This window comes from Takifugu rubripes, chromosome 5, assembly GCF_901000725.2.
Source record: "Takifugu rubripes chromosome 5, fTakRub1.2, whole genome shotgun sequence".
Classification (NCBI taxonomy): domain Eukaryota; kingdom Metazoa; phylum Chordata; class Actinopteri; order Tetraodontiformes; family Tetraodontidae; genus Takifugu; species Takifugu rubripes.
The window spans coordinates 7,600,521-7,621,446 of record NC_042289.1 but is presented as its reverse complement, the minus strand read 5'-3'; the positions used below and the strand labels follow the sequence as shown (position 1 = coordinate 7,621,446).

At 50.2% G+C, this 20,926-nt stretch overlaps 1 protein-coding gene across 2 annotated transcripts; it reads left to right on the top strand.

Annotated features, from left to right (window-relative positions):
- The first annotated feature begins 6,423 nt into the window (after positions 1–6,423).
- Positions 6,424–20,549, top strand: LOC101071723 (testis-expressed protein 2-like). Of its 2 annotated transcripts, none has more exons than XM_011603958.2 (13): positions 6,424–6,995; positions 7,325–7,452; positions 11,170–12,934; positions 13,133–13,333; positions 14,267–14,627; positions 15,129–15,385; positions 16,176–16,328; positions 16,421–16,520; positions 17,356–17,476; positions 18,092–18,214; positions 18,453–18,662; positions 18,937–19,057; positions 19,166–20,549. In XM_011603958.2, exons 3-13 carry the CDS (start codon positions 11,195–11,197, stop codon positions 19,322–19,324), a joined length of 3,546 nt encoding a protein of 1,181 aa, XP_011602260.2. In that variant the 5' UTR covers positions 6,424–6,995; positions 7,325–7,452; positions 11,170–11,194; the 3' UTR covers positions 19,325–20,549. The 2 variants fall into 2 exon arrangements, with proteins under 2 accessions (XP_011602260.2, XP_029691923.1); XM_029836063.1 differs by having other exon boundaries at positions 16,167–16,328.
- Positions 20,550–20,926: the final 377 nt, after the last annotated feature.

Here is a 20,926-nt window from a genome sequence, read left to right as displayed (position 1 = left end):
CGCTGCTGTAGCCGCTGTTGCTGCCGCTGTTGTAGCTGCTGCTGCTGCTGTTGTAGCTGCTGCTGCTGCTGCTGTAGCCGCTGCTGCTGCCGCTGTTGTAGCTGCTGCTGCTGTAGCCGCTGCTGTTGCTGCTGCTGCTGCTGCCGCTGCTGTTGCTGCTGCTGCTGTAGCCGCTGTTGTAGCTGCTGCTGATGCTGCCGCTGTTGTTGCTGCTGCTGTTGTAGCTGCTGCTGTTGTAGCTGCTGCTGCTGCTGCTCCTGTTGCTGCTGCTTTTGCTGCTGCTGCTGTTACTTCTGCCTTTAGATCTGAGAAGCTGATGTGAAGAAAAAAGAAAGAGGAAAAAAGATGCAGCAGAGACCCAAATCAACCACAGACTCGGATCCGGAAAAATTAAGATGAAAGAGACGCAAAATAAAATGAGAGAAGATGAAAAAAGGAGATGAAAAGAATCAAAAGAAGTCATGAAAGACACAAAGAAGCATGGAGAACAAGGGGTGGAAAAACTGCAAAGGAAAGGATAAACAAACATCGGAGGAGAGAAAGAGGGAGACGGAAGTGTTGTTCCTTAGCAAAGCAGCGGGAGTCTAGTGCAGCTTTGAACTTGGCCCCCATTAGAGGCCCGATGACGGTTTGAAGTGAGCGGTTGAAACGAGCGGCAGCGTTTTAGATGGTAATTTGTTTTTGTTGCATGCGTGTTTGTGTGCGTGTGTGTGTGCGTGTCTTCGTCCTCGTGCGTTTTCTCATCCGTTTCAGGGCCTTCAAATCATTAAGTCACACCCAATTTAGCCCAGCGGGATAAAAACGCTCTCTTTGGCGCCGTTGTTTTCTCTCTTTCGACCCTGGCATCTCGTTTGATTCAGCTTTTTTCTCCATCAAGTTTGTATAAAGACGGGAAAGCGAAGGAATCTGTGAACACGCCATCCACGTGTTGATTTGATGTTTCCTGTCATGGCTGTTTAATCCAATTTGAGAACAATAATGTCACAGCGACCTTTTCTACTGCCCTCTGCTGAAAGGCTGCTGTAAAATCCATCAAAATAAGCCCCTCCTTCCCTCAAATGCCACTGTTTTCCTACGAAAAACGAGTTCAAACGCACCCACATTTCCGAGCAGCAACACACGTGTCAGCGAATACGAGCCAAATGAGACGAGGTCGGCTGGATTCGACCTCTGACATCCAGTTGTGGCTCCCATCAGCTCTGAAGCGGTCGGTCAGATCAGAGGGCCGGCCTGGCACCGCCGTGTCCAGGTCACCTCCGGGGGCTTTTGTCCGCATGTTGCGGCCGGGGGGGGGGGAGGGCTTCTCGGGGACGCCACTGCCGGGTCTGGCTGGATGGGACTGATGTGTAAACACTGCGCGTCTGTGATGTGGGGACACACAAAAGACGGCCTGCCCGGGGGGGGGGGGGGGGGGGGGGGGGGGGGGGGTTGCCGTCCAGCCATCTACGTGTCGACACCCCGGCACCGTCGCCTCCGCGCACGCCGCCATGTGCGCGCCGACAACAGATTTATGTATTTATGCACAGTGGCGGCGCGGCTCAAAGGAACATGGCTGCATGGGGTTAGGGGGGAGAGGGGACGGGGAAGGGGGCTGTTTGTTCGGCAGACAGAGACCGATGGGGTGCTGGGGGTGGGGGGGCGGGGCGAGGGGCGGTTGATAGGTGACAGGAGAGACTGGGAACGAGGACGAGGAGGCATCTGGAGAACGAGGATGCTGAATCATAAGTTGGTGCTGGTCCTCATCTGTCTGGATGGAGGTCCAATGAGGTGGGAATTATGTTTACTCACTGAGATGTTGACATGTTTGCCTGAAATCACAGTCGTTTCTGAAGCGGAATGTTTAAAAAACGCAAGCAGAAGCTTGGATGAAAACATGCACTGTCATCATTGAGGTGATTTTGGAGTGAAAGTGTATCTGCGTGGGGTGTTTTCGGTTTGGGTGTTCAGCATATTTAAAATACAAATGAGTGATAAAGTAAAAGCGGTGTAATGTGCATAAATGGACACTAGAGGGAGATAATATGCGCAAAAACAATAATATGGGTTTACGTGGTTTTCTTAACCGAAATCACCTCTGACTTGTGGTTTTATAGACAATCAAATGCAGTGTCCTTTTGTACATTATATATGTTTTCTACTATTGTAAGGAATAGGAAGTTTCTCAGAGGCTCAGGAGGAAAAAAAACACATTTGTAAGCTGTAATGAGAAGGTTCAGTGTGTGTCTCAATTAATGATTAATTTATCACCACTATTTATGGTAGTCAACCTCTCAGGTCGAGCACAACTGGAAGTAATCTGATGAGATAAACTGAAGCCTGTCCCAGTTTACTGTTTTATGAACATCACAGATGGTTGTTTTCATCCTAAATATGAGCTCCAGAATGACCGCAGTCCTCCGAAGAGACTTTAACTCCGTTGTCAACTGAAAAAGGGCTAAGCCTCCAGGAGTGGAGCGAAAGAGGGAGAGAAAAGGGTAGAAATAAAGGGGAGGGGGGGTGTCTGAGTAACTTCAATAGCCTCTCTGTGTCCATCTAATATGGAGGGCTAGCATGCTGGGAGTTGGCCCTTTCCATTCAGACAGACCCCAAACTCATAAAGACCACTTCTATGGCCCCCAACCTGAAACCCACCCACCAAAGCCCACGCTGGTATGGGTCCCTTCCATGGGAACTCGCAATCTGCAACGTAATCCCACTTTGGCCCCTGGAGAAGCCTTTCCAAACAAACCATGTGAGTCCTAATACCCAGGGCTTCGCAAGTGGCTCCTGGCTAGGCCCAAACTCCGCCGCTACCAGCAACTTGGCCCTCTTTCTTCTCCCCCTCCGTTCTTTTGCTTTTCTTCTTTATATGACAAAAGAAAGGGATCTCCTTGTAATTGCTTCAATGATTGAAAATCCGGGAGGGCCGGCGGGCAGCTGCCGAGGGAAATGAGACGGAGGCTCCGGAGGCAGCAGGGGACTGTCAGGTTGGCTTTGCCCGCCCTGGGTGTGAGGTAGCTGGGATAAAGGAGCTGGCAGGACAGCCTGCGCCGCAGAGCTGGGCTGAGGGGTTCAGAGCGGAGGCGGGCGACTCCCAGGGCCCAGCTTTACAAGTCCAGCCAAACAGAGACCCCGGAGGAGCCGGGGCCGCTCTGCTGGAGGCCCTCTTCACTCATGGGAAAGGACGTCTGGCCCCCTCAACTGGGATACAGAAACGATAGCGAGAATGGTTCGCTCAAGCCAGGATGGCGTGTCGGGGAGGGAGAGAGAGACAGAGAGAGAGGGAGAGAGGAAGAGGGACCCCCAAACCCCCTCTGTTCTGTAGCAACAGTCCGGCTACTGTTGACCACTGAGATGGAGGATGATGAAGTGTGTGAACACACAGCTGGGGTGGTCCGTGACCTTTGGAGCTGTTGCTGTGATATGAGCAGTTGCTACAATGAGTGGACACACACACACACACACACACACACACACACACACACACACACACACACATTTCTAGCATTGTGGGAACTTCACAATACATTCCCCAACCCCCTACCCTAACCACCACAACTAACCCACTAACTACCTAAACCCAATCCTACCCTCGACCTTAACACCACGTCTTGACCCTCAAACCCTCCTTTGGAGTTGTGCCAACATGGCCCCACTTTTCTAGCAGAATGAGTATTTTGGTGCTCATACAAGGACAGACACACCACTGCAGAAAGGGCACATGAAAAGGACAAAAGGACAAAAGGATGGATGAGTGGATGGTTGCTGAATTACTGCTCATCCAACAGAGGTGAAATTTTTAACGTAACAGAGAAAAAAGCTAAAATAACGGAACAGAAAAATGTGTCTGTTTGGGTCAGATAACACCGTGCTGAACTTCAAAGATTCGGCACAAATGGGTACCCTCCTCTTTATGAGTTGTGACATGAGATTCCAGGGATTTTGGCCTCACCAGCTCCCCTCATTCTCCCCTTTCTTGACCTCCTTTCATCCCTCCATCCTGCCGCCTTTCTTCTTTTTAATACAAATCAGCCACTCGATGCCACGCACATGTTTTAGCGGTATTTGAACTCTGGCACGGAAAAACACTTCAAACGGCGTTCAAAGTCAACCAAGTTTATTCCTCCTTTTTTTTTATATTCCTCACTTTAAAAAAAATAGCAGGAGCACATCTGAACCTCCAAGTGCACCTGATCAGACGGCCGAGAGACGGGGATTATGATATGCAAATGAGGCTTTGTTAGCGCCGCTGACATTCGTTAGGAAGCTGAACGGCAGAGAGGTAAGATGAAAAGGTGGCGACCCCCAACCCCACACACACACACACACACACACACACACACTTACACACATATGCACACTTTTAAACATAACCTCTCCTCTCAAACACGTCCCCCCCCCCCCCCCCCCCCCCCCCCCCCACCGTAACCCTTTATTTCTCAGCCAGATCAAAAGGTTGCACACAACAAAGGCCCGTGCGCAGACGAACGCTCCCCGCACATACTTTTGTGTACTTTAGCACAAACCCGATGGGTCAGCTGCCCTGAAGGTGCGTGCACATCTGTACGGAGGGTGGGTGTGCACCGTCCCCCGACGGAGGCTGTAATTAGCCAGCACCGTGAAATGCTTTGATGTCACTTCCTCCGCTGTGGTGGGATGAGGACGATGATGTGCGCGTGTACAGGCCATGCTAGGGGACGGGGCGCGCGCGCGCGCGCGGTGTGTGTGTGTGTGTGTGTGTGTGTGTGTGTGTGTGTGTGTGTGTGTGCGTGTGTGTGCGTGTGTGTGTGTGTGTGTGCGTGTGTGTGTGTGTGTGTGTGTGTGCGTGTGTGTGTGTGTGTTTCGACCCGTCTCCAGTGTGTGCGGGGATCATTTCAAAGGAGTCCATGCGAGCTGATGGCCGGTGCTGTTCCAGCTATTAGCCAGAGCCACCATGTGCAGGGATGTAGCAGCGAGGGGGGGTTTATGAAGTTTATAAAGGGATGGTTATTAGAACATCAGAGGGTAGATGGGCTGTCTGCCCTTTGAGTTTAGCAGCGGGGGTCCTGGCCGCTTTGATGTGGATCACACTGTTAAATAAATGTTCAGAGGTAGAGGGAGCTATTGAAGCGCTGCAAACGCCCAAAAGCCTGTGAAATATGTGAGAAATAACGTCTCATTTTTGTCTTTTTCATCGCTTATTTGTCACGATTTATCACATCTGACTGACAGTCAACTGAAATGGGGCAGAGCGCCACAGATCTGATGTTCTTCTCCAGCTCCTGCAGATCAAACCCAAACACGTGACCTTCTGCAGATCATCTTCAGTAAATGTCATGGAATTTAACCCCCCTCTCCCCCCCCCCTTCCCTACCCGCTTGACCTGAAGTTCAAAGTTCACTCTTGACCTTGGAGGCCGCGGTTGCAGAAAATTGCCCCCCTTTGAAGGCCCATTTAGGAGCAGCTCTGGAGTGTTTGATCATGTGACAGGATTATCTTTAACAGATGGCGTTTTGTCATGAAACTAAAACTAGATATTGTCAAACGCGCTTTCAAAGGCACACGGGCACGTTTGAAGTTCAGGTTAATGTCACCACAGATTAGTGCGCACGCCTGTCTGGTGACCACAGGCCCAAACGCACCATAAACAAAAGTAATACGTGAAAATATAGATGCTTAAGATGGCAGTTTGTCTCACTGGATCTTGCTCAATCAGAGGAAAAAAACATTATTTTTAGAACAACGACTCATGTGGGCCGGAGGGTGGCGCTGCAGCGTCATCTACAGTATACGCAGCTTTATTTTTTTAGTCATTTTTAAACATTCACAGTGTCAAATAGGAGGATCTGACATACTTACAAGACAAGAATGTGTGGTGGAACATAAAATACACTTTCTAAGGGCTTAAGGGATGCACAGAAGTGGTAGAAAATAAAGCAAAAGTAGTTTCGGAGGATATAAAATAAAAACTTTAGGTTTCATTTTACACTTTAATCGGCAAAAACAACACAAAGTATTTAAGTGAAAAGTAAACTAAAGAAAATAGTATCTAAAATTAAACTGAAACAGATAGAAGCAAAACTACTATTAATAATAATAATAATGATAATCATACAATCAGGGAAAAATGGGTGATTTATAGCCGGAAAAGGGTAAAGTGAATACACACATATACACATTATTGTTAGTCCACATATTAAAATAGTTGTGTGCTCATAAAATATAGATTAAGTTGTGATTTAACTATAGTTTATATAACTATTGTGTTTATTGCCTTTATTGCCTGCAGGAAGGAGGAGGATAAAAAAAATAAACAGAAAAAGGAGAAATTTCATGACTTGGTTAATGGCTGATTACGCCTAAAGTATCGATCACCGTCTGTGAGATCATTTATTTCCCCCTGTTGTAATGACGTCAGACCGACAGGGGGTAGCATCTCCAAAGGAATGCCCTCAGATCGGAGGAACCAGAATTCGGAGGGTTCTGCGGGACACCAGGCCCCTGAGCACCTGCTGAATCTGCGCTGAGGTGCCGGGTTTGAAGCTGCTCCGTCCAACTCCTGTTCAAGGAAGAAAACATTCGATTTCATCGGTGAACGGTCAGATTAGCCGTCATTAATCCGATCACGGCTCCGGCCCCCGCGCTTATCAACGGGAATCGGCTGCTCCTGGTGTCTGCTGGGGGAGACGGACCTGGAGTCGTACCGCAACGCCGTGACGCAACTGGCGCTCTCCTGCTGCACCGCAACCAGATGTATCACCTGAGAGGCGCCGCTCGCATCTGTGCCTGGAAGCGTCTCAGCAACCGAGCGGGGGTGTGGCGCCGAGCATCTCCCGTCCAACGCGCGCCACGCACGCCCTGAGAGCTCTGGGGGCTCCAGCACCGCGACGCCAGCCCGCTCACGGACCGTCTCCATCCACCCACCCTCCCATCCAGGCCCGCGGCCGCGCTTCGCAGGTTCCCCGCTGCGAATGAGCGAGCGCGCACCGAGCGGGCATCACGCACGGCCCGGCGGAGAGCTGCGGGGCCGCCTGAAGGTGCGTTTATTGTTTTCTTCCAGGGACGTAACCAAATGAGGAGAAGGTGGGGGGCGAGAGGGGACTGAGATTTAAGCGTTCGGATCAGATATAAACGCAGACGTGCTGCTCTTCCTCAGCGGCCACGTCCAACCGAACTGTCAGGACGCTGCAACGTCCTGTGTTAAAGCATCAGGAGCTCATTTGGGTCGCTGTAGAGGGGGGGGTTAGCTCCAGGATCACAGCAGCTCTGACGTGGCTGTGCAGGCCAACGAGGAATCGGATCCCTTCATTCCCAGGATGGGTCACGTAAAACAGGACTCTTGAAATCTGAACTTCCTCCTTTCCAGGTTCAGGCTGTGGCTTCACCATGAGCGTTCACACCTTCTGTACCTGCTGACTCCGTATCCCGCAGACATGTCGGAACCGTGGCCCTCGCAGGACTCCAGAGGAGATTGAATGCCATTAAAATGTCAAGGTAAGCCATCATCCTCCATCTGTGTGTGTGTGTGTGTGTGTGTGTGTGTGTGTGTGTGTGTGTGTGTGTGTGTGTGTGTGAGTGAGCTTAGCCTTGGACACATTCAGCCTGAGAAAGTAACTAAATGTGTGAGGGAGTGATGGAGAGGCTGGAGACGGTGAACCAGCTTATTTGGTATTTTACCCCCCAACTCCAGGTAACGACTCTTGGACATCGGTGCAGGATTTGGCGCCATCTAGTTGTGAGGCTGCAGGTTATTACAGCCTGCTAAACCCCCGGGCCTCTGGTTCCTGGTTGTCTACTGCAGTAATGTTGCAGTATTGACAGACAAATGCTCCTGTAAAGGCTAAAATCCAGCTACAATCGCACACGTAAATGGGAAGCAGAAGTCAGGACTGGCCCTTTCCTCTTATTGTTGTGATGTGAGTAAACAGGAAGTTGAAAAGAGGAAGTGTGTGGACACGCACAGATTTACTGATACTGGTCAGTAGTTAGTAGATGCAAGTAAAATATCTGGGCAACCCAAATGCTAATTCTCTGTCGCTATCGAGGCTTTGAGAGTGAACGTGGGTGTGATTAATAGACTCCGGTTCACAGTCTTAGACTGTGAACGGGGCTTTCGGTGTTGGATTTCCATTTTTCTGTTCTTATCTGTGAAGAGTTTCTGCTCCTCTGCAGATTTTCTGCCACTATTGGTTCAGAAACACCAGATCTGTGATCAGTCGGTTCTGTTGTGTCAGATTACCATCAGAAATGTTGGAAGTAAAGCGGCGGATTAGATGTTTGAGCTTCCCTGCTTTGAAAGCTGGTTCTCTGAGGACCTTAAAACAGAACTCAGGTTAACCAGCAATGAATGAATAATTCTTTATTGATATAATAATAGAAGATAACATTAATACGTTGATAATTAAGGTAATTCAGTCCTTAGATGAGGTCAAAGTGCATTTATCCAGCAGCTGGTTCTAAGAGCATGAGCAAATGGCTTTATGGACACACACTTGTCCTTCTATCTTTGTGAGGACTGGCTGGCGGCCCGTCACCTGCAGCCAAGTCTGACCTGGACCTGAAAAGCAGGACAGACCGTCCTCAGATGGGAGATGAACACACACACACACACACACACACACACACACACACACACACACACACACACACACACACAGATATTGTGTTAATAAAGCAAAGACACCTCGCAGACAGAGGTTATTCTGCGTGGAACAGCTGTGTGACCAGCGGAGGGTGCGTGGAGCGAGATAAAAGCTTTTCCGTTGGCATGGCAACAACTCTGATCTGCACGGTGGAAGCTTGATGTCCAAGGCGCTGACGGTGGGTTGTGGGTTAGAGAGATGGAGAATCCAGTTTGATCCAGTCGGCTGCTGGTTATTTTGTCCTCTTTATATTTTTATTTTCTGTGACCCGGCGGGTCCTCTGACGGCGCTCCGTGTGCTCGGATCCCCAAACAGCTGTTTTCCTTGGCTCTCCGGCGGCTCTCACAGATCCCCCACCTGTTGTAAGTGGAACCTTTCTGCTGCTCTGCAGAGCTGCTGCTAGCGGATGGCGTTAGCGATGCTTCTGGTTTGCCCGGGTTATTTAATGCTCTATACACCTGAGAGCCTTGTGAATTACAACATTTGGGATGTGGTAACCTTCTCGCTGCTGTCACATGACTCCATGCACGTACTGAAGGACCTATTTTCTCTCTCTCGCCCCTCTGTTGAGCTTCTGTCTCACTCACCCCTCCGACCTACATCATCGTCTAGGCTCCAAACGCCAGCCGTCGCTCCTTTTTCTCCTCGTCCTTCACTTCCGTGTCCGTTTGTCCCTGTAATTTTTCACCTGTGTAAAGTTTTAGGGGAACAAACACATCTTTGGGTTATAAACATGCCTGCATAGATGATTTTTTTTATCCAAGATTACCGACCAAACTGTGGAATTATGGGTAATAACAAAAGCATTTCCACCAATATGGAAAAAAATGAAGCTATAAGTTACAATATAAGATTTTTTCTGTGCTATTTTCAATTAAACTCACCATTTCTGCTAAATGCTGATTTAGTCTATAATTCAACGCATTTATTATGATTTATACAGTTTCGGGGCTCATTCCAGGAATTTAAATCAGTCTTATGGGTTTTCCTTATCTGGGGCTTCATGTTACAGAACATTTTCATCAAGAGCTGATGCAGAGTTAACGGCTCATATGTGGAGGTGCAGCACGATGGAACTGGCTTTGCTTCTGTTCTCAGCCCTTCTTGGTGGAGCTTAAATATCTGTTCACGTCTGAGTGTTCTCCAGGTTCTCCATGTTCTTCCAAACACCTGCCCATTAACCTGACTGGAGACTCTAAACTGCCTCCAGGTGTGTGTGTGTGAACAGTGTGTGTCCTGTGATGGACCGGTGACCCGTCCAGGGTGTACTCCTGCCTCTCCCCCAGTGGCCCTGATTAGAACAAGCGGTGGTTAACAGAGTGGATGGGCGACATGATGGATCTCACCAGAGAGGAGCAGCAACATGCTGGATGTTGCTTCAGATCCCAGTAAGATCCTGTTTTTAATGGTTCGTTCAGCTGGGAGCAGATCATGAATAGACTCTCCGCCCACTCCGCTCCCTCCCCCTCTCCACCGCCTCATGTCTGTGCCGAGGCTCTGGAGAAACATTCATGCTCCTGGAGTTTTAATGCATTTGGCATATGAAGATCGATCGATCGGTAGCATTTGATTCTCTGCCCTTTTCGGTTGGGTCTCTCCTCCTCCTCTCTCTGCCTTTAACCTCCCTGCTGTCCTCTCTTAACCCTGAAGGTGTCGGCCTGAGCTGATTAAACTGGCGGCGCTTGCTTTGATTAATTGGACGGGTCTAGTTTCATTGCCAGTCTGCCCTCCCCCCAACCACCATCCTCCTCCTCCTCCTCCTCCTCCTCCTCCTCCTCCTCCTCCTCCTCCTCCTCACAATCAGCTGAAATAAACACTGGGCTTCTAAAAGCAGCGACGCAGTGACGGCAGGGGACCATAACAAAGATCTATGGGGGTGGCGGCAAACATTGTGTGTTGTGTGACACATTTATGGCTGTGAAAGAAAGAGGGCATCAACGGCATGAGGTTCTGATGCATGCAATTTTAAGAATAGTAGTTCTAAATAATCCCAAACAAGCTCAAAGCTAGCTGCTGTTAGCATTGTCACCGCTACATGTTGTTACCTATTATTTCTGTCTGCGTGTTGAGACTGATTTAGGAGCGTTTGGCGCTTTAGAAAGTGTTGAAATGCCGTCCTGCATTTTGACCTTGACCCCCCAGATTCTGGCCCCACCTCTGCGGCTCTGCTCCCCTGTCCTCTTTGTCCTTTCCCTGTTTCCTCTTCCCTTGAATTCCCTTTCGAACGCTTGCCTCTCGTGTCATCCTCAGCTTCTGAGGCTTTTCATCGCTTTCTTGCGCTCTCATTTTGAATTTGCCTTCTTCCCTTTGTTCTTACTGGACGTGCTGTGCGCGGCCGTGGCCAAGCGGGCACACGCAAACCTCCTGTCGCGCAGCCATTTTGACGGCTGGCCCGCGATGTCAAACTCATCCCAACAAATGGAATGAAGCAGCGGCTGCAGAGGCCCGAGGAGGCCGCAGGAAACAAGACACAACCCCAATCTGATACCTCTTCCACGGAGAGCGTGTAGACCGTGAACGCCACTCTGGTTTTTAACCTTGCCATGTCTCTGTTTGCTCCCTCCTTCAGGCTGTGAGCCCTGTGCAGGGTGGGGATGAGCAGCCACGGCGGCAGCAGCGGCGGCAGCAGGGGAAGCGGCCAGCATGCCGACGCTCCGCGCCACGCCACCGGACCCAGGCTGCAGGTGCAGCGCTCCCTCTCTCGTGACACCATCACCATACACTTCTCCGCTCTGGGGAAGGAAGAGGACGATGAAGAAGAGGAGCTATATGGCGTGGGGTGTTTTGGAAGCACGGCTGGACTTGATAGTGTGCAGGGACTGCGGGGCGTAGAGGGCCCGGGTGCTGATGACCACCTTCTGACCACTGGCTTGGAGGCAAAGGAAGACCTGGTGTTTGAATCTCCTGGTCTGCAGGCCTCCTCCAGAGATGCTGTGTTGACGCTGGAGGAGTCAGAATTCCCGCACCATGCACCCTCTTCAGCCATGACGATCAATTCTCCCTCCGATCACTCCCACCTGAGTTCCAACCCATCCACCAGCTCCTCCTGGCCCACCGACCGCCCATTAGCCAACCCTCCTGCCCCGGGCTTCAGCTCCTCCTCTCCTGGCAAGGCCGGGCCGCTGCCCTCCTCCAAACCTTTCCTCAGCCTGGTCAGATCTTTGTCCAATGACATGGAGTCTCGAGAGACCGCTCAAGGCCCGGCCACCGCTGCGCCACTGCACGTACGCCATCGACACCTGATGAAATCCTTTGTCAAATCCCTGTCCACAGACACCTCGAAGGCTGAACATCAGGAGGGGCCTCCTCCCCCCCATCCCCACCACCCTTTCCTGCAGCAGCAGCAGGTGGTGCCGCCATCCCAGAGGTCTTCACCCCGCAACATGCAGCTCTTCAAACAGTTCTCCCAGCCTCGCTTGACCTCCTGCCCGGTCACAGTCGCGCGTGCAGGCGGAGACTCCAAGACAGCCCCGTCGTCCCCCATCATGTCCCCAGATGGTAGATCTTTTTTTAAAGTCCAAGAGGTGGAGGCTAGGATAGAAGACACCAGGCGGCGGCTGTCAGAGGTGATGTCAGACCCCCTGCAGCTTTTTAGCAAGATCATGGGGGATGAGTCCGTCACGGGAGCTGTTGGAGGCGCCACTCATCGCGCCAAGTTGTTGTCCTCCAGTGCGTCAGAGCTCACGGGGGGGACGGCGGTGAACGGACATGCGGATGGCAACAGCAGCTACTGCATCAAGGAAGAGGAGTGGGCAGAAGGAGACGAAGAGGAAGAAGCCGCGAAAGGCAAGGGCTCGGATTCCGCGTTTTTCTCCTTCCCGTCGCTGGCACCAGCTCAGGCCCTTGCCCAGGCCTCTTCGTCCTCTCTCCCCAGGTCTCCCTCTCTCACCCTGGGCCGCTGCTCCATGTCGGCCCTTGTGGCTCGGCAGGAAGACGAGGACTTCTGCGAACTGTACAGCGAAGACTTCGACTTGTGCACCAGTACAGGGTCCCCAGATGGGGATTTCTCCGCGTCCCAGCAGCCCTACGCTGGTGACCCTGAGATATGTGGCGAGCTTGACCCAGACGAAGAAGAGAAGGCGGCAGAGAGCGAGAGCGCGCCTGTGACGGGGCTCATTTTCTTGACCCAGATGGTCTATCTGTATTTGGCCTTTCCCGTGCCGCCGTACGCCTGTGCAGTGGTGCACGGGATGGTAGCTGGGTTCGCCCTGGCTTTGCTGGTCCTTTGGCTGTCGTCTCCCCGACGCTCCTCACCTGGAGCGAGAAAAGGGAAGCGAAGGACGGAGCAGTGGAATGTTGCCCAGTTAGATATCAAAGAACCAGGAATCTTCAAGGTGGGTGGGAAAGACTGAATGAGAGCATAATATTCAAATTAAATAGGGTCACATGTAATCTGACTACATATACTCAAACCAACTGATTGTACAGAAAAGACGCGAGCATGATCAGATTTAGAAGATAATCTGGTTAAAAGGTGTTTATGTTCCATCATTTTTGTGTGTATTTCTCCCTAATCTCCATCGATCTCTCAGGGCTGGATGAATGAGATCCATAGCTACGACCCTGAAATGTACCACGCCACCTTGACTCACTCTGTGTACGTGCGCTTGGAGGGCTCCGTGCTGCGCCTGTCCAAGCCCCACCGCAACATCTCCCGCCGCGCCGCGCACAACGAGCCCAAACCCGACGTCACCTTCACCAGCCAGAAGATCTACGACCTCACCGACAGCAAGGTGCGGCGATCGAGGGTTCGGCGCAGGAGAAACGCGCCGGTCTGCTCTGGCGCGGGCGCCGCGAACGCCTCCGCAACGGAAGGAGAGGACGGAGGGTGTTAAGTGTGTTAAGCGCGCGTCTCCCCCGGATACGCGGTGATCAACAGATAGTGACAACAAGCAGACGTCCTTTTCCGTTTGCCTTTGCCTCAGTGCGTGCTGGCTAACGGGACGGATCAGCATCACATACTCAGGTCGCTGACCCTGACCACACAACTCCTGGCTGTGTGGATCTGTCTGCTGACTTGATTCGTTTTGATGTGTGTATCCCTGGAGGCAGGATATTGTTCCTTTCCGCACTATTACCGAGGTTTTGTCATGTCCTGAATGCAGATAAATATGTGTCCTAAAAACCTCAGTTTTACGCCTCCAGATGACTCGGATGAGCACAAAATCCATTTCCAAAACTCTCCGAGTCGGCGTTAAAGCTGAACCTAAAAACATTCAAAGCTCCCGACGGCCCCAGATGTCCCGAGGGTCTGTAGGCTCTCGGCCGTTTTAAGCCGCGTGACTGCCATGGCATCTGCTGCTGCAGAGGCTTCGCTTTTTTAGCCGACAATTGCGTCCAGCCTTAAATGCAACATCATGCACGGTGCACAAAGAAACTTGAGCTTAGCATCAACTCGTTGGCTGCTTTAAATGAGCCAAATCCAGTCTCTGCGATTAGATCGCAGGTGTGTTTCAATGGTCCCTTTCAATGTCTGTTTGGGTTTTTGTGCCCTCCAAAAATCTAAAAACAAGCCTGCCCCTGTCTCTGTGCCTTGGAGACAACTGATACTCCGCCCGGCTCCAAATAATAACAGACATTAGCCTCCGCTTTGACTTACTCCACTATTAGATGCGCATGATAAGCTCTGCTGCTGTCATTCCAGTGTGTGTCCTGCATGTCCTCAGATCCAGCTGCTGCCTCAGAGCTTGGCGAGGAAGAGAGTTTGGAACAAGAAGTATCCAATTTGTATTGAGCTGGCCAGGCAGGAAGACTTCATGTCCAAGGCCCAGGGAGAGAAGGCCGAGAGCGGCGAGGACAAGCCGACGGGGACCGTCGAGAAGCTAGAACGGAGTGACAGTGAGAAATTTGAAATGTCGGGATGGACGGAGGAACCCAGGAGGCGGACCTCCGGAGGTGGGGACTTGACAATCTACCTGTTCGGGAGGACGGGCCGGGAAAAGGAAGAGTGGTTTCGCCGATTTCTCCTGGCGTCCAGGCTCAAGACGGACGGGAGAGGTGGCAGTCTGGCAGCCATCTGCAAGAGTGGTCGGTTTCACAGTGTCTCACGTTCACATGATATGAGTTTCTGACTCCCTCTCGCAACACGTATTAATTCCTTTCACGTCCCACACAGGCAGAACTGCCTTTCTCCTCGTACTGTCTAACAGCACAGCATCAGATCTGTGAATAAGCCCCAGCTTAGGGACTGCCAATCCTCCAACTAAGCAAACAGATGAGTGTGAATGGGTCAGCAGGATTACATGCACACAGAGGCAGCATATTATAGCATGGGACTCCAGCGTGGTCCATAAGCCTGTAAGGATAAGGCTCAATTCAAAGGCATGCAAACTGGCGCTGGGTGGGTGCGCCGATAAAGGCGGCGTAGTGCAAAAGGATTACTGTGCCGTGGACTCAAATTTGCGGCTATACGCTGTGGAAAATTGCTATTTAAGTGCTAATATGGGACGTTAGGAGTAGCGAGGTGAATAATGTTGCAGAGGCGAATACCATCACGCCCACTTCTCCATATTTTTCTTTTTTTTTTAGCCTTCTTGCCCTCCCATACTCGCGCGGGCAGCACCCACTCCTGCGGAGGCCTGGAGGCGGACAGCAGGAGCAGCAGCCGCGGGAGCCTGGAGGAGCTGTCCCAGGCGCGCTCCGCGGGAGCAGCCAAGCAGAAGATGCTGCTGGATTACAGTGTTTACATGGCTAAATATGTCCAACACCAAGCACCAATAAGAAGCCCGACTGCCAGTGAGAGTCCAGGGCAAAGCCCCGACAGCAGCCCCAAAGCTACCAAAAAGGTCTGAAATGACATCTTTAGTTTCCTCCTGTTGAAAATGTGTTGGTGAAGTAACACACCTGTATTTGTATAGGAGCATTCTAACAACTGTCCTCCTGGGGAGCTCTCCCAAGGACTACGGTCCCCATAGGGCTGTTATTCTCCCTGCATCTGCCACACCCGGAGGCTCTGTGCTCTTGTGAAAGTAAAAGTGGTGCGTCTTAATGACACGATGCTGACTCATGAAGCGCCGACCTTCGTTGCCTGAAGGCAGCAACATGGAGCTTTGTGTGCTCCAATTAGTGGTCTCCTTAAGCCAAACCCTGAAACTGTGCACGAAGAGAGGTGAACAGTGTTGTATTTTGCCCGGTAGCATCCGAATTAGCGGAGGATGTTAGCAACTCTGATGACTCTGTCACACTGACCTAAACGTGGACAGATTAAAAGCTGATGGCTGCTGGGCCAGAGGAGACGCGAGGCCCGATTGTGCTCTCCGCTAGCACGGCTGCGTGCTGCAGGGTAGGAGTCACCTTTTGGACCAGGTGGCGGTGTTGTAATCTGGCCCAGGGCCACAGCAATCACAACAGGAAGGACACGCTCTGGAAATGAAACGGTTCTGTTTTACTTCAGTGACGTGCGGCGTCCACAGCATGCGCCGCGGAGACGGTGTAATCGGGCCGAACGTGCTTATCCAGTCATTACAAAAGCGTCATTGTCACCGTTGCAGGATTCTCTGGACTCTGGTTTTAATGAGTAAACTTAAGGCCACAGTTCCTGTCTTATGTTTGTTTTTGTTTTTTTGGGGGGGTGAGGTCCATCAGATGGGCCGGAGTTCAGAGGAGACGGTGGAGCCTGAGGCCTGGGTCAATGCTTTCCTGGGAAGGATATTCTGGGACTTCCTGGGAGAGAAGTACTGGGCTAATGTCATCTCTAAGAAGATCCAGATGAAGCTCAGTAAGATCAGGGTGCGTGGCGGTACTGGTTTGCAGGAACCCATGGCTGTAGTGTCCAGTGTGGTCGGTTAAAGTGATGCCTGTCCCGTCTTTTCTGTCTCCAGCTGCCTTATGTTATGAATGAGCTGACGCTGACAGAGCTGGACATGGGCTTTTCCATACCTAAGATCCTCCAAGCCTCCGCTCCAACCGTGGACCACCAAGGTAGGCATAGAAACGGTTCGGTTTGTCAGCCGGGGCCATTTTCTACCCTCATGCTTCTCCTCTAATTCCCCCTGATGCCTTTAGTGTCCTGTAGGGCTTTTGTCTGTGTGTCTGCTATGAAATGCTATTAAATGTCACGACTTTGTTTTAAAAAAAACCCTCTGACTCATCCTGCTTTTTCCTCAGAAAGGCATCCCGATGGGGACGTGTAACGTTGCGTATATGCACTGAAAATAAGAGAAAGGAAAAGCTCATCGCATTTTCAACATACACGTTCAGGATGTTTTGGCTCATGCGAGTCCAGAGCGAGATGATTCAGAGAGTGTTCTTATCCCACTGATTGAGCCACTAATGAGTCCTCCTCCCTGCGCACGACCACCATCAGAACATTAATCTAGGCTGCCATGTGCACTAGACACCTGCAGACATCAAAAGGGCACAGTTGCATATAAATCCCGTTTATATTTCCATTCAATGATGATAAGGGGGTCGATCGCCCTCTGGTGGTAGGGTGTAGTAGAGGACTAATTGAGGAAGAGGACGCCATAAACATCAGGACTAATCGTCTCTGTTGCAGGGGGTAACAATGATGGGGGGACATTCACAGAGCAAACTGCAGGCATGTTAAATTCTGAAGCTTGATGTATAAACAGGAAGTGGAACAATATCAGCCAATGAGGTGCCAGTGTAGAGCTGACCTTTTCCATGTTTCCTCAAGCGTAGGTCTTCTGGTAGGCTTGCAGGAGACTTTATAGTAATTAGTCTCCAGGCGGGAGGCTTTCTGTGGTGCAAAGAACCGCAGGGGTGATATCAAGAGATAATATGTGTGTGCCAGGCCTGTGGTTTGATCTGGAAGTCTGCTACACCGGCTCCTTCCTCATGACACTGGAGACCAAGCTGAACCTGGCACGCCTGGGGAAGGAAGGCGAGGGGCTCGGGGAGCACGGCAAAGAGTGGTGAGTCTTTCAGTTTCTCCCTGAAACATTCTGTATAAACAGAGGGGTTTCTGGGTTCTATTCATAACCCAAATACTCACCACTGTGGAGTTGTTTGTTTGTTTGTTTGTTGGTCCAAAAACAATACATTTTGATCTTGGTTATAGTTGATTTTTCTCACATTAGTGATAAATTTTACTGGAGCGCATGTTAAAGGTCCAGTTGGTTGATGTAGCACCACCTAGCGGCGATGATGCAGATGTACATATTTTTTAGCATCTTTGTACATCAGTTCTATCAGAAAAAGCTGTAGAAAATGGATGTGTGGACCACAACAATAGCTACGGTGGCTGCAGGGGTACAAAATAGACCACACGTGCATTCCCAATCCATATGTTCATTGTTGTAATATATTCGGAAATGAATATTAGATTGTGGGATCAAGGTTTTAAACTGCAGAAGTGACAGATTATATCTGACAAATAATAACGACCACTTAAGTGTGTATGATGTCTGTTTGTTCCTTCTAGGCTACTGTAGAAATATGGTGTATCTATAGAGGGGACCTGTGTTTCTAAGGACGTGAGCAAAGCTATTTCCCTCTAACGTGTGTGTGTGTGTGTGTGTGTGAGGCAGGTCCAGGCCCCGAACATACTGCCTGGCTGACAGCGATGAGGAATCATCTAGTGCTGGCTCATCAGATGAAGAAGATCCCCCAGAACTCCTGAGCGACAAAGCCATTCTTCCTGGGGGAGAGGGGTGAGCGAATGCACCACATCACCACGAACGTGCAGAAAACCTTTCACTCTGATGGGTTCTGGCAAAATAGGCTCTCACAGCACATCACTCCACCGATGCTCTCCTGCACATTTGGCCGCTTGTTGCTGATTTACTGTACTACGCAGTCACTCGCCTTCATCCAAGAGATGCTGTTATGAATTAGTAATGATCCTGACTCACTTCCCACCTCCTGCACTCTCATCATCTGCTCCTCCAGCTATGTGGGAGGCCACCGACCGAGCAAGATCATGCGATTCGTGGACAAAATAGCCAAGTCTAAGTACTTCCAGAAGGCTACAGAGACGGAGTTCATCAAGAAGAAGATGGAGGAGGTGTCCAACACACCTCTGCTGCTCACCGTGGAGGTGCAGGAGTGTCGGGGTACACTGGCTGTTAATATACCACCTCCCCCCACAGACAGGATTTGGTACGTAAACATCCTGGGAGGAGAGATAAACCGAGGGATGGGGGGGGGGGGGGGTGAAAGCAGTACAGGCGCCCTCTGCTGGACAAATATATATTGATGAGGTGTGGGGGAGCCATACTGATTATGTGATCCAAATTTCTCACTCAAATCTTGCTGTCATTAAAAATGACAATTAAAATTTTCGTTGTTCATGTGACATGTCTAAAATGATGATATTTGTAATATTTTGTCAGCATTAATACAGCCAGTAATGCCGCCTCCTGTCGGTTGTCAGGTATGGTTTCCGGAGTCCTCCTCACCTAGAGCTCAAAGCTCGTCCAAAACTGGGTGAGCGGGAGGTCACTTTAGCTCACGTGACTGACTGGATTGAGAGGAAACTGGACCAGGAGTTCCAGGTACAAACTGACCAAAAGAAAGGACTCATTATTAATGTTGGGGGGGGGGGTTACTTATTTTTAGGCTCCACATTTTACACCTGAGCGACTGTGTTTTTCTTCCCACAGAAAATATTTGTGATGCCAAACATGGATGACGTTTGGCTTCCCATCATGCACTCTGCCATGGACACTCGTTCAAACGCCAGCTTGGCTCCTGTGACAAACGATGCCTCGAAGGACCCCGAGCCAGCAGAGTCTGACGTCTCCGATTTATGTAAAATATAGGCCGCAAACGACGGAACACCGACAGGCCCGCTCGGGTTTCCACAGTTTTTGTACGGGTGTCCTGATCCCAGCGTGCCGCCGCTCCACAAAGACGCTCACAAAGGTAAAGAAGACCAGAAGACAACTGTGAGTCCTAAATGATCTCATTTCTACTGCGACTTCAAACACGAACCTGCTGTTTTAACAAGCGTTTAAACAGCCGACGGATGGAGCACTTTCCTGCAACCTTTGGGGTCGGCCTGTTGAAGATGTGGGAAACAAAGGGACGGCCGCCTTTACCAGCCATCGCCACTCGCTCGTATGCAAACAGATCAAAGCCACTGTGTCCATCAAAGATACTGGGCTCAGGCCATGTCACACACAGAGGACATCAAACCCAGACCCCGTTGCTTTCGACCGTGTGGTCGGGATTAGAGCTTCACGCGACCTGCGAGGGGTGAACTGAAGCGTGGTTGCAGCTGCACCAGCTGGACGTTGCCTAGGTCTGATGAATGTACGCAGCTTTTCCTTCTGTGCCGGGAAGAGCTCCTTTCCTCGCGTTCTTCAACACAACATGCTACGAGCCTTCTTCCGTCCAGTTTAGCAAAGGTGGCTTTAGTCTTTATTGCCTAAGCTGTTTTTTTTTTTTTTTTTTACTCCAGAGGTTGGTTGGGGGTAAAGCTGGATAAATAGGCAATTGTTTGAGTTCCGCTGCAGCTCGTGAGAGAAAATTAATCTGCTGGGAAAGATTATCTGGGCTTTTGAGGAGGAACACTCACGGTATATTTAATTTCAATAAATGCCATACTGGATATCAGCCATACGATTTGTTTTCGACCTGCAGCTAATACGCAGTGTTATCTGTTTTTTTACAAGTTTGATTTGCCGATTTGATTCTCCACTGCTTCAGAGGAGCGCACTGGTGAAATGTTGGAATCTGCCAACACACATGGCTGCTTCTCAGAGACCCGCCCGATTTCGCATTCAAGTGTGTTGGCAAAGCGTACGAGGCACAAGTGCCTTTTAAATTATCAAAACATTCCTCCACAGCGTGCCAGCAGGGTTTCGTCGCGTCGGTTGGAGATTGCTGGAAGAAAGTGGAAAGTCTTTGTGCCATTTCTGTCTAAACATGCTTCGTTTTTCACCGGTTATTCATTTGCACAATGACTAAAGTATGAAACGTGTTCAGTGATGTCAGAATGTTCTGATCATTGTTGGATCAATAAAGATGTTTGCTTCAACTAGATGTTGACTCTTGGCAGCATGGAGGCTTTCATTCAGTGCGTTGCCTTAAATTGTGAACATTTCTGAACAGATAACTGGCTGATATAAAAACATACGCTAAATGAAGCAGAACAAGTCTTATAACTTGACTTTCATAAATATCCACCCGTTTGTTTACAAGGACCAGCTTCAGCTGCCCAGGCTAAATGTAGTCATGAGAGACAATTTGTCCTGACCACCTTTATACTGCAATTATCAGTTGAAATTTGGGATTCAAATTTGTGTCTTGCTTTAAAAGAGTAACTTGGTGGAAATGCCAAGCAACCCCAGTTATGACAAGATATGGTCTCGCACTACGCTTGACCCGTCAACAGACACAGAAAAGCCCGTTCAGGTTCA